Source organism: Terrapene carolina, unplaced genomic scaffold, assembly GCF_002925995.2.
Source record: "Terrapene carolina triunguis isolate 2854851 unplaced genomic scaffold, T_m_triunguis-2.0 Scaffold42, whole genome shotgun sequence".
NCBI lineage: Eukaryota > Metazoa > Chordata > Testudines > Emydidae > Terrapene > Terrapene triunguis.
In genome coordinates, this window is record NW_020664393.1 from 33027419 (window position 1) to 33041625 (window position 14207).

Here is a 14207-nt window from a genome sequence, read left to right on the forward strand (position 1 = left end):
CCCCTATTTGGATGATTGCCTTCTCAAGGGTGCTAACCAACAAGAAACGGCATGCATGCTGAAGACCACAGACCTGTTTCACCAACTAAGTCTATAGATAAATGAAAAGAAATCCACCCTAAAACCAACCCAGCAATTGGAGTTTATTGGAGCCGACCTAGACTCCATACAAGCCAAGGCAATACTGCCAAACCACAGATTTACTACATTGACCAATCATTTCCATGGTGACCATCAGCCTACAAATTTCAATGGGGACATGCCTTCAGATCCTGGGACATATGGCAGCTACGACTTTTGTAGTAAAGTATGCCAGACTCCATATGCGCTGTCTGCAGCACTGGTGAGCACGGTCTATGCACCCAGCAAACACTCTCTCAACAGACACGTGACAGTAACACCAAGGGTTATCCTCTCCCTACAATGGTGGATACAGCCAGGGAACGTATGCTCTGGGATTCCCTTTCAACAAGCCCCCCTTTCCCCCATCAGTGATTATTACAACAGATGCCTCCCTGATAGGTTGGGGCGCCCACTTGGATCACCACAATGTGCAAGGCAAGTGGTCTGTGATGGAAACCGGACTAAATGTCCATCTCCTGAAACTCCGCGTGGTACACAATGCATGCCGACACTTCCTCCCACTCATACGAGAAACCTCAATCTCTATTCTCACCGACAGTGTGGCATGCATGTTTTACATCAATCGCCAAGGAGGAGCCAGGTCTCACTCACTATGTGTAGAAGCTGTGAATTTATGGAACTTCTGCATCTGCAACAATATAAACATCACAGCATCATACCTACCAGGGTGCCAAAACACTACAGCCGGCAACCTCAGCAGGCACTTCTCACAGGAACATGAGTGGGAAATCAACTACAGTGTTTTCGACACAATATTCCAAAAATGGGGTCACCCAGTAATTGACCTTTTCGCCTCAGCGACAAATCACAAATGTTCACTATTTTGCTCCAGGGCAGGCCGGGCACTGGGATCGTTAGGGGATGCCTTCCTCATCCCATGGAATGTGTCACTCCTGTATGCCTTCCCACTGATCCCACGGGTCATCTGCAAGATACAACTCGACAGAGCATATGTCATTCTCGCTGTCCCCACATGGCCCAGACAGACTTGGTTTCCGTACCTCTCACGTCTAGCAGTCTGTGCCCCACAACCATTGCCTTTCCGGATGGACCTCCTGTCCCAGAACAAGGGCCTGATGCTCCATCCAGACTCAGCGAAACTTCATATCAAAGCATGGCTCCTCTCTGGTTCCAACATGGGGAATTGAACTGTTTGGAGAAAGTAAAACAGGTATTACTAAATAGCCGTCGCCTCACCACTAGAAATACTTACCGCCACAAGTGGAGAAGGTTCTCCCTTTGGTGTCAGCAAAAACAGCTGGACGCGACCATGGCGCCTCTATCTACGATCCTAGACTACCTACTAGAACTGAAGGAAATGGGGTTAGCCATAAGCTCTATTAAAGTACACCTCACTGCCATTACGGCCCTCCACAAACAGGTAGAAGGGGCTTCAATATTTGCTCACCTGATTACATGGCGCTTTCTAGCAGGTATACAGAACATGTACCCAGAAGTACGCCAACCTGCACCACCATGGGATCTCAATCTGGTGCTCAAATGTCTCAAGACCACCCTTCGAGCCTCTAGCAACCTGCTCGCTCCTTCATATGTCAATGAAGGTCACATTCCTAGTGGCAATCACGTCTGCCGGACGTGTCAGCGAAATAGGAGCATTGATGACTGAACCACCGTACACTGTATTTACCAAAGACAAAATCATGTTATGTCGTCACCCAAAATTCTTGACCAAAGTGGCTACAAATTTTCATATTAACCAAGCCATACACTTACCTGCCTTCTACTCCAAGCCATATAACGACTCTCGAGAAGCAACATTGCACATGCTGGATGTCAGACGGGCTGTAGCCTTCTACTTGGACAGAACTAAACCATTTCGCAAGTCACCAAGACTATTCGTGTTTACAGCAGAGTGCTCCAAGGGCTCTACAATATCGACCCACAGACTCTCCAAATGGGTCTCTACCTGTATTCAAGCTTGCTACCGCCTGCATCACAAAGAACCCCCCGTGGGCCTCAGATCCCACTCAGCGCGAGCCATGGCAACGTTGATTGCATTCTTGAACAATGTCCCCTTAATAGATATTTGTAGAGCTGTAACCTGGACATCGGAGCACACTTTTGCTAAGCATTACACTATCACCTAAGGCCTTGTTTCAGACTCTTATCGTTGGCCTTACAGTGCTCTCATCACACACTTATACATAACTCCAAACTCCTACCACCCCTGGTGGGGTACTGTTCTACAAGCACCTAGAGTGGAGCACCCATAGGGACACCACTTGATGATGAAGAAGACGACGAAGTTACTTATCTTGTGTAGTAACGATGGTTCTTCGAGATGTGTCCCCGTGGGTGCTCCACTACCCACCCTCCTCCCCTCTACTTCGGAGTTCACACAGCCGAGCTCTGCGGTAGAGAAGGAACAGAGGGGACGGTCGGGGGAGCGCGTGCTACAGGAGGTGCCTTCTGTGCACGCCCTTCCCCCGGCCAATTACTGCTGCGAGAAATCTCCGGCGCAGGGACGCATCGACATCTAGAGTGGAGCACCCACAGGGGGACACATCTCAAAGAACCATCATTACTGCACAAGGTGAGTAATTTCTTAGGTGAATATTTCCATTTGTGTAACTATACCAGGAGGTTGCACCAATGTAACTAGACTGATTTTATTTATTTATTAAGTTGCCAAGCTGCAGGTTGTTTAGTAGATAAACCTTAGTCAGATGAATCTCGTATGAGGATATCTTAAAACCACTAAAAACTGTAGCACAATTTTTATTTAAAACTTCAAGAGTCCTTGCAAGATTCATGTGAGCAGTAAAGTGTGTCTTTGCATATGCAAGCATGAAATAACAAGTCGCTGAAGGTCAAAAATATGAAACCTTTATCTGAAAGGCAAAGCCACCAAAAAAAATTCCATTTCCCTGTGCTGTAGGACAATTGACGTAGTTCAAAAGACATTCTCCATTGACTGTCGGGAAATGCCAATAAGAAAACATAGCAAACGGATCAAAGCAGATTACTTAGCAGATAAAACAAACATGCAATCTAAGCTTAATATACTAAAGAAATTGGTTATAAGTAGCAAACTCTCACCCTAAACTTAGTTTTAGGTAGATAACAGATTCTTGAAGGCAAGCTGAACTTGCTTGCTGCTTAAAACTCCAGATATTCCTTTCACAGGCCAGACAACCCTCTAGCCTGGGCTAGGCTCTTGTCCCATAGTCCAGTCTTTGTTTTCGGGTGTTTCCAGCAGTCCTCCTCCTTGAATGGGGAGTCAATGAAGAATGAACCACAACGCTGTCACTACCCTGCCTTGCATAGTTTTTGTATATGGCGGGAATCCTTTGTCTCCCAGTTTGATTCCCACCCCCGGTCAGTGGAAAAACACTACTATTATCATGAAGTCCAGTACCAGGTGACTTGGTCACATGTCCCTGCAGCTATAACTCAGAGGCTGTTTGCAGCGTCCCCAGGAAGGCTTCCTGGTAGGAGATTAGCATCTTTTAAGACCTATTGTTGACTGATTGCATTCTATCTAGTGGGCGTTTCCGAGGTGTAAACACATTAGTAATAGATGCATAAACCATATTCTTAACTTCAGATACAAAAATGACACATGCTTACAAATAGGATTATCATTTAGTAAATCATAACCTTTATATCTCACATGCCTTATCTTGCATAAAATACATCATACTTATGCCATAATTATATAACAGTATCTCTGAAGAATGTGGGGGGCGTAGTATCACAATCTTAAAAGCAAATTTTCACTTGTTAAAATATTAATATAACTAAGGAAACAACTTTCATCTGTCTGCAAGTTAAATAACTTACTTTTGCTTTAATAAACAATTCTAACTATATTCTAATTATCTAATTGCTAAATTATTGATCTTGTATATTGTAATGGTGAAGGGGGGATGCTTTTACTATAGGATGACCAGACTTTGAATGTGGAATAGTCAGGGCATCTTGCTTCAGTTTTAAGTGCTCTTATATTCTGGAAAGTGACTATAAAATTGGCATCGAAGTTCTATATTTTACTCTGATTTTCAGATTGTGGCTAAAACTTTCAAAAGTGAATTTGTTCCCTGTTTTCAAAAAGCACTTGAGGGCCAATATGATCTGGGGGTCATAGTGGACCACAAGCTAAATGAGTCAACAGTGTAACACTGTTGCAAAAAAAGCAAACAACATTCTGGGATGTATTAGCAGGAGTGTTGTAAGCAAGACAAGAGAAGTAGTTCTTCCGCTCTACTTGATGCTGATTAGGCTTCAACTGGAGTATTGTCTAGTTCTGGGTGCCACTTTTCAGGAAAGATGTGAACAAATTGGAGAAAGTCCAGAGAAGAGCAACAAAAATGATTAAAGGGCTAGAAAACATGACCTATGAGGGAAAATTGGGAGGGGAAAAAAAAGGGTTTGTTTAGTCTGGAAAAGAGAAGACTGAGGGGGGACATAACAGTTTTCAAGTAGATAAAAGGTTGTTACAAGGAGGAGGGAGAAAAATTCTTTCCTTCTGAGGATAGGACAAGAATCAATGGGCTTAAACTGCAGCAAAGGAGGTTTAGGTTGGACATTTAGGAAAAACTTCCTAACTGACAGGGTGGTTAAGAACGGGAATAAATTGCCTAGGGAGATTGTGGGGTCTCCATCATTGACTAACCTGCTCTTAAAAATCTCCAAACAACTGTCAGGAATGGTTTAGATCAGAGTTTCTCAAACTGGGGTCTCCGAGGGAACTCCAGGGAGTCCGCGGGCCCCGCTGATCAATTCCTCCCCCCTCCCTCCCTCAACTCCTCCTCCCTTCCAGTGTCTCATGCATGCTGGGGAACAGCTGTTCCCCAGCATGCATGAGGCGCTGGAAGGGAGAGTGGGTATGGGGGTGCTCAGGGGAGGGGGTGGAAAAAGGAGGAGCAGGGGTGGGCAGGGCCTTGGAGAAAGGGGTGGAGTGAGGACATGGCTTGGGGCTGAGCTGGGGATTTGGGGGTCCATGGCAAAATTTTAAATCAAAATGGGTGTCCTCGGGTTACTAAAGTTTGAGAACCACTGGTCTAGATAATACTTACCCTGCCATGAGTGTAGGGGACTGGACTAGATGACCTCTCGAGTCACATGATTCTATGATGTATGCAATTATATCCCATGTGATGGGTTTGGTCGCAGAAACCCCCTTGAGACTGTCACCTGTTGTGCTGAAGTTACCTCTGAGCCTGTTTTCCCTGCCAGCTTGGAACTTCCAGAACCCTGGCTGGTTGAGCCAGATATGCTAGTCTGCTGCAACACAGACCCAGGGTCTGGTCCACACCCCCAAAACTGAAGACTTATCTGAAAACAGCTCCGCAGGTTACCTGTTTTCGGCACCCAGACACTCAGTTCCCAATGGGATCCAAACCCAAAATAAATTCGTTTTACTCTGTATAAAGCTTATACAGGGTAAATTTTGTAAATTGTCCGCCCTCTATAACACTGATAGAGATGCACAGCTGTTGGCTCCCCCAGGTATTAATCACTTACTCTGGGTTTATTAATAAAAAAATCACTTAAGTATAAAAAGTAGGGTTTAAGTGGTTTCAATTAATAACAGACGGAACAAAGTAAGTCACCAAGCAAAATAAAGCAAAAACACGCAAGTCTAAGTCTAATGCATTAAGAAACTGATTACAGGTAATATCTCACTCTCAGATGTTTGAATAAGCTTCTTTCACAGACTAAACTCCTTCCTAGTCTGGGCCCAGCCCTTTCCCCTGGTACAGTCCTTGTTTGTTCAAGCAGACTCTCAAGTAGTAAGCAGGGGTTTTCTCATGACTGGCAGCCTCTTTGTCCTGCTCCACCCCCTTCTATAGCTTTGGCACAAGGCAGGAATCTTTTGTCTTTCTGGGTCCGCATCCCTCCTTTAAACGGAGAAGTACCAGATTTAAGATGGATTTCATTATCAGGTGACATGGTCATATGTCACTGTAAGACTCCTAGTCTCCAGTCCCAGTGAACTGGCCCCCAGATACGAAGGCTTTCAAGTAACTAAGGCCATTTACAACTGATTGTTTCTGGAGCACCCTTAATGGCCTCCACTTAATATGTTTGCATCAGTGATGCAAGTTTATATCTTATTCTCCCAACTCCAGATATAGAAATATGTGCAAACAAATAGGATGGACACACTTGGTAGATTACAAGCTTTCTAATGACACCATACAAGGGGTATTTAGCGTTAAGCATATTCTAGTTATGTCATATTCATAAGCATATTTCCATAACACATATGGAGTGATACATCACACCCCATATCTGATGTGTTTACAAGTAGTAACGTTTTTTGAACTGCTAGGCCTGCAAATTCGGTGTACAACCTGGAACTCAAACTTTTTTTCATGGCTTATGCGTCCTCACCAGTAAAGATTCTGCAGTTAATCATTGTGTTGACTAAAAGCCAAGCCAGAATAGAATCCAGCTCATTCTCCTATATTTGCTTTGTAGTGCTAATAAGAGTAAAAACTTGTTATTCAAAAGGTTACTGTAGGACCTAAATCAAGGCAAAATTTGGTCCTTGGTCAATAAAGAAAGGAGGGTTGATTCTGAGTACGTACCCCATGGATGGAGGTGAGTGTGTATGTTCAATAAGGTGTCATTTTAACAGTCTTTTCAGTGTAGAACTGTGCTTTTAAACTGTCGGTATTGCATCAGAGAAATCTCCAAATGTTCAAGGGAATTTCAACTCTTATAATGGAATTTTTCTGTTAAGTTACAGATGATTGCTTTATGTCAAAACAAGTGTTAAAAAAATCTAGAATGCTAGCTTGCAAACCAAGGAACAAGGAGTTCTAAAAGTGCTACTAGCAGTTCTGAAGGGTAACTTATTTTAGGGTTTACATTATACTGAAATGAAATGCATCAATCATCGTTCTAATATGCTAGGTGTTTTCAAATCTGAGTGATAGGGAATTACAAACAGACAATGTGTTTTTGTGGAAGGGGATCATAAAAATGGCTTTAAAAAAAGACTTTGGGTGTGTACAATTTTATACTTGGTTTGTTTTACACTAGGAAAATTTCCTGTTGCTGACAACAGATGCAGCTGAACTAGTACTGAATGTTTAATTGTGTAGCTGTTACTAGTATTTAAAAAAAAAAAAGCAACTAACTTTGTTTAACTAAAATGGAATACTTCAAATTTCATACAACTTTGACTTACCACAGAAATAAGACTGAGAAGCTGGAAAGAGGTTTTGATAGTAGTTGTAGTATTGCTGGTTGACTTGACACTAAATGATGCTACACTCAGAACAATAATATCCATATAAAGTTTGTTTAGAAAAATGCAGCATATTTCTCTTCTATATAAGGTCCTGTTCAATCAGTTTTAAAAAGGTCTATTTTCTTTAGTGGGATTTTACCATAAATGTACATCCTGTTTTAAATCTTCTCTATCCAAAATATTTTCATGTGTTATCAACTTGCTTGCTCTGCCAATTTAATATACAAATGCAGTCTACATTAAAAGGTTTAATTAATGGAAATAACTGAGTTGAAAGCTATCATAATAACATTGTAAGAGCAGAGACATAATCCAAAATTCTTACAATTCACATTTATCACGTTTACAAAAACTAAAATTACACACTACAAATAATCAACAAAATCTATGTAATACTTGCCCACAAAATAACCCAGCCTTTTGCCACCGTACTAGTTAGTGCTTCTCCTCTCCAAATATCTGAAATAAAGATGAGCTTTTCAACATGCCTAGAAAATACTTTTAGGCTTCAAAGGACCTAGAGGGGAAGAAGAAATCCAAAGCTCAAGAGCGCTCCTGAAGAACACTGTCCCAGAAACCTTCCTTCCTTTTAAAATATGGGGCTGACATCTTTTGAAAAAGTATGTCAAGGTTCCTTCCCCGCTCTGAACTCTAGGGTACCGACGTGGGGACCTGCATGAAAGCCCCCTAAGCTTATTTACCAGCTTAGGTTAACAGTAAGCTGCCACCACCAAGTGTGTTCCCAAATCTTAGGGAAGAGCCATTTGGAACTCTGCCTTTCCCCAAATATTTCCCAAGTCTCTCACCCCCCTTTCCTGGGCAGATTTGAGACTAATTGCCCCCCCCCAAGTCCTTACCCCCCTTTTTCTGGGTAGGCGTGAGAGTATACCCTTACCAATTAGTCCTGGTGAACACAGATCCAAAAACCTTAGATCTTAAAACAGTGAAAAATCAATCAGGTTCTTAAAAAGAATTTTAATTAAAGAAAAAGGAAAAAATAATCTCTGTAAAATCAGGATGGAAAATAACTTTACAGGGTAATCAGATTCAAAGAGCCCAGAGGAATCCCCTCTAGCCTTAGGTTCAAAGTTACAGCAAACAGAGGTAAACCCTCTAGCAAAAGGAACATTTACAAGTTGAGAAAACAAAGATAAAACTAACACGCTTTGCCTGGCTGTTACTTACAAGTTTGAAATATGAGAGACTTGTTCAGAAAGATTTGGGGGGACATGGATTGATGTCCGGTCCCTCTTAGTCCCAAGAGTGAACAACCCCCAAAACAAAGAGCACACAAACAAAAGTCCCCCCCCCCCGCCACCAAGATTTGAAAATATCTTGTCCCCTTATTGGTCCTTTGGGTCAGGTGACAGCCAGGTTACCTGAGCTTCTTAACCCTTTACAGGTTATTTTTGTGTCTCTGGCCAGGAGGGATTTTATAGAGTTGTTACCCTTCCCTTTATAGTTATGACATATGTCATCTGATAGTAACTGAGGAGGTGAAAGAGGCAGTTTGTCAGAAAAGCAGGTTCTTAAAACACCTTAAATCTCTCTAGTTTAAAACCAATACTTTCAGCTCCATCCAGAGGCTGATAATCCACCATTCCCTATTGTGGAGTAACAGTAACATGCCATCTATATGACCTGCAATTTAGTGCAGACTGTGGCTACTGCTTTATTAAAACTTTAGATTCTGGGTGCTTTCAAGGTATAGCCCCACCTACTTCCATACATTAGTCTCAACTTGAGCTGGAAGATGTGGATAACTGTACCCAAATCTACAGCTGGAAGGTCACACTCCTTCCCAGGTACAAATGGAAAGAATTTCAGTCACAGCTGCTACATGGGTATCACAAGATAAAGGGTGGGAGGGAAGGGATTTAACCTATAAAGATTCGAGCAATATGAAAACACAAACAACGAGGAGTCCAGTGGCACCTTAAAGACTAATAGATTTATTTGGGCATAAGCTTTCGGTAGGGGGACATTAAAGGAGAGAGAGTAAGGGAGGGAAAGGAGCACAAAGGTGAGCTGGAGTCAGGTTGAAGTTAAGAGACTGAGGGAGCAAATAAGCAATCATCGGAGGGGAAGATACCCAGAATAAAAGCTTTCAAAAACTAGTTGGATGCAGATGACATCATCTGAGTCTGCAGGCTCCTGCTTTAAGCTACTTTTGTCTGCTCCAGCTGGCTCAGTTTCTGGTTGGCTCCTCCAGTAACTTCTGTGGGTGCCTGAGCTCAGATGGCTCAGGAGCAGGTGGGGCCACATGGACCATGGTGCCCCCCGAATAGGAGAATCTCCTACATAATTCTAGGTCAAGGGGGCACTGGCTTTGATTAGATCTCAGCTCCCACTTCCACCCAGTGTTACAGATGTACTTCAGCAGTTTTTCTCTGCTTTTGCCAGCAGAGTTTCTGGTCGGCTATCAGGTTTTTTGGCATTCGTTAATATATTTTTACTAATGTTCCATCGCTCAGGATTGGAAGACCATTAAAGCGTACTTGTTCTTGGTGGATATTAAAATAGGATATCTGTACCTATATTTTGTTTCAGCAAGTACTTTGCGGGTATGTTATGTTCTCTTTAGAACCTTATGGTTTAGCACATCTTCTAGACCAAATGTGTTCTTTTATTGAATTAATATAATGGGTTTATGTATAAACAAAAAATCCAAAAAGAGAAAATTAATCACAAGACTGCTATGCAAGAGAAGAGAACTTTGATACTTACGAAATAGAAATCCTGTTTTTCATAGGAAGGAATACAGAATTGCAGTTTTTTCCTCAAGCCTACATGTAGAATGAGAATATTTAAACATAGATGGTAGTGGCCATTTGAGCTCATGTACATAGTGCTGGTAATAAAGTGAAAGTAATGCTGTTACTGAGTATGCCGTTCAGAAGTGTGTCTGAAGGTAACTGATGAAAGACTAACAACTTCTAGAGACTATGGCATCAGACACATTTTTCTCACTTGTGCATTTTTTACCTTTACTGGAAAAATAATTTTTATATGGCGGATGAAATATTGGGTCTCAGATTTGTAGATTGCTTAAAGTTTTTGAAGGGACATGTTCAAGTAAAATGACTGCTGTTTGTCACTGAACAAAAAGTGAGAATTCTGTTTGTTCTGGGTCCTGTACAAAATGGTGATAGGAATTCAAAATAAGAATGTAATGATTAGGATTGTGGGCATGGATTTATTGAATAGCTCTTATCTGATGTACATGGTTGCTAGAGTCCCAATTGGTATGTATTTTAAAAGAAAATGACACATTAATCTTTCCCATAAGAATATAAATTACTAATTCAAAACTATCAAGATGTTTTCTAACACACTATATAAATTTGAGTTAATTTGAGAGTGTTTTCTCCAACCTTGACAAATGCAGTCTTGTGTTGCTTATCCACTAAAAAATCATGCTATATAGATCATTTTGACCACATCACCTCTCTTTGTATCCCTCCACTGGCTTCCCCGTCTAGGGTATCAAGCACAACTTGCTCATCTTTTAAGGACATCATGGTTTAATCTCCCTGCTATATTTTACTTTTTATAGTCTATTGACACGAGAACCCCCATTTCCACTCTGCCAATAATGCTAGACTTCATCATTCATTTGTTAAATTTTCAAATATCGTGTTTTCTCCCATGTCTTATGTATATTATGACTTTTTTCATATGTTTTACTTGGATTGGCATGTAATTAAAAAACTAACATAACATTTCTGTTTTAACTAATTGTTGTGGTTGATTTAAAATGTTAGCTAATCTAATTTAAGGTTGAATATTTTTTTTTTTTTTTTTAATTCAGGAAAACAATTCACTCTCCGTTCTGGGTCATGTCTTATTTTCAGCAGGCTTTTCTCTACTTTTATATTACAGATGGTTTGGCTGCCCTATCGTTTTCCATTAGCTCCTTGACCTTGATTGGAATGTTGGCAGCTGTCACCTACACAGTAAGTCTCTATCCCGCTACACACACTTTTTTAATTCTGTCTTGTATTGCTATTTTGTTGATATTGACTTGCAATTCTCATCAAAAATTAGTCTTGGATGGAAATACTTTCATATTAAAGGCAAAGCAGGGAGACACTAAGGGGTAATAAAAGGATCTGCTTGTTGTCAAGTTCCTCTACATTGTAGCTGTGGCATTCTATACCTTGGGGCAGCACCCTGTAATCCCCATTATTCCTCATTTATATAAAATTGTGGTATTGCATATAAAGCATACCATGTGAGGTATCAGGAGAAAGGTTGTGATCTGCTGAAAGTCATTGTTCTATTTAAATATGTATATCATTTAGTACATATGGAGTTATGAGATTGTATTGTATGGTTGTCACTAAAACATGCTGTAAGTTGGGGAATCAGCCAGATATTCGCTCCCTAGGGAGAACAGCAAGGAAAGTAACCAACGCCTGGGAGGGTGTCGAATAGCCATTGTCCAGCAAGGAAGCTATGATGTAATGACTCACTTGCACAAGGCCACACCAGGGGAATTGCTCAACCTTGCCTGGGGACTCAGTAATACCCACCAGACATGCCTGGACTTGTGTTTTCTAAGCGCATGGGACTAAGGGTATAAAACAAAGCCCAGTGACCCCATGATTTGCCTTCTCCCCCCACCTATGCTGAAAGCAACAAGAACTTTCAGAAAACAGAAGACTCCAACAGAGGAGACTGGCCCAGGTTTAAGAGACAAAACTGTATACTAAAGACTGTAAGATCCAGTTGGGTGAGAACATAGCTTGGTTTAAATACTATCTAGTGTGGTAAGGGTTAAGGTTTAGATTGCATGCTTATATTTTATTTTCTTTTGATAACCACTCTGACTTTTTGCCTGTCACTTATAATCACTTAAGTTTATTGATTACAAAAGATAGATTTTGTTTTACTGTTTAGGCAAACTCACTGGTAAAGATAAAGTGTTTTGGTAAATCTGCTCAGGTTTACAAAGGATGGTGTGTATCCACTTTCCATTGATGAAGTGGTGAACCAATTAATAAACTTGCATTACTCAAGAAAAGGTCTTGAGCAGTGCAAAATCGTATATTCCTGAGGTACAAGGCTGGGAGCTGGGGGCATTTGGCTGGGTGCCTATCTCTGTGTGAGTCATGAGTGGCTCTGGGAGCATTCATGCAATTTAGCTGGGTGTGGGACTCCACATGTGATTGTGCTGAGTGATAACCGCGCCTGGAGGGGCTGTCCAGATATGTGCCGTAATTCCAGTTCCTCATCCCTTTTGAAATGTAGAAGAAGGTTTCTAACCATCTGTCATAACTATAAAGGGAAGGGTGGCAGCTCTCCTGTGTGCAGTGCTATGGAATCCCTCCTGGCCAGAGACTCCAAATCCTTTTACCTGTAAAGGGTTAAGAAGCTCGGGTAACTTGGCTGACACCTGACCCGAAGGACCAATAAGGGGACAAGATACTTTCAAATCTTGGGGGGGGAGAAAGGCTTTTGTGTGTGCTCTTTGTTTTAAGGGGTGGTTCGCTCTTGGGACTGAGAGGGACCAGACATCAATCCAGGTTCTCCCCATCTTTCTAAACAAGTCTCTCCTATTTCAAACTTGTAAGTAAAAAGCCAGGCAAGGCGTCTTAGATTTACTTTGTTTTCTCAACTTGTAATGTACCTTTTACCAGAGGGTTTATCTTTATTTGCTGTACTTTGAACCTAAGACAGAGGGGGGTCCTCTGAGCTCTTTAAGTTTGATTACCCTGTAAAGTTATTTTCCATACTGATTTTACAGAGATGATTTTTACCTTTTTCTTTAATTAAAAGCCTTCTTTTTTAAGAACCAAATTGATTTCTCCTTGTTTTAAGATCCAAGGGGGTTTGGATCTGTATTCACCAGGGAATTGATGAAAGGTTTCTCAAGGCTTCCCAGGGAGGGAATTCTTGAGATGGTGGCAGCGGACCAGAGCTAAGCTGGTAGATAAGCTTAGAAGTTTTCATGCAGGCCCCTACATTTGTACCCTAAAGTTCAAAGTGGGGATACAGCCTTGACACCATCAGAGGAATAAACTTCTGGACCAGCCTCCCAATAGCAGTAGTGAGGGCAAATAACCTAACTATTTTAAGATGCAGCTTGATAAATTTAAGTGGGGTTGTATGGTGGGGTTGCCTGTGGTGACTGGAGTTGGAAGCCCAGGGTGTCTCTTGTGGTCCTGTCTCTCTTTTTAAATCTCATGCTTTGGGGTTTTCTGCTTCCTCTGAAACATCCAAGATGGTCATGCCTGGAGATGGACACCAGATTTGGTGAGCTAGTACTCTGAGGTAGTAAGGAGAATTTTTCCTCAATGCTTGGCTGTTTTGTCTTGCTCACATGCTCAGGATCAGACTGATTGCCATATTCAGGGTTGAGAAGGAATTTCCCGCAGGTTAGATTGGCTGGGACTTTGAGGTATTTTTGCCTTCCTTTGCCATTTGAAATACAGGCTGCTTGCTAGGATTATCTGGGTATATCTCACTAAATCAATTCCCTGCCACTACAGCGTCCTCAGGCATTGGTGCACGTTGGCCCCTCCTGTTTTGTCCTTGGCACACAATAGTTTAGACCCCTGAGCGCTATATTTCTTCACTCTAATCTAGAATATTGGACTGAATACGGGAGTAACTGGGTGCAACTTAATGACCTATAATGTACAGAAGGTCAGAATAGATGATCTAGTCAATTCTTCTGGCCTTGAACTCTGACTGTGAGACCTCATCTCTTTCTTCTGTAGTGCTTGGTAGATGGTTACTTTCATTGGCTAGGTACTGGATGCCATCTCAAGAAAAGAATCATTAAGGCAGCACTACGGGCAAGGCTTTTATTTTCTGATGCCTAAGAAGAGTG

The 14207-nt window shown here is 41.7% G+C and overlaps 1 protein-coding gene across 2 annotated transcripts in view; it reads left to right on the forward strand.

Moving 5' to 3' along the window:
* Positions 1-14207, forward strand: part of LMBRD1 (LMBR1 domain containing 1) — a 244472-nt gene that overhangs the window by 83008 nt on the left and 147257 nt on the right. For both annotated transcript variants that reach the window (XM_026654807.1, XM_026654799.1), the window contains exon 7: positions 11252-11325. In XM_026654807.1, coding sequence (XP_026510592.1) covers positions 11252-11325 — 74 coding nt within the window. The remainder of the gene's footprint in view (positions 1-11251; positions 11326-14207) is intronic.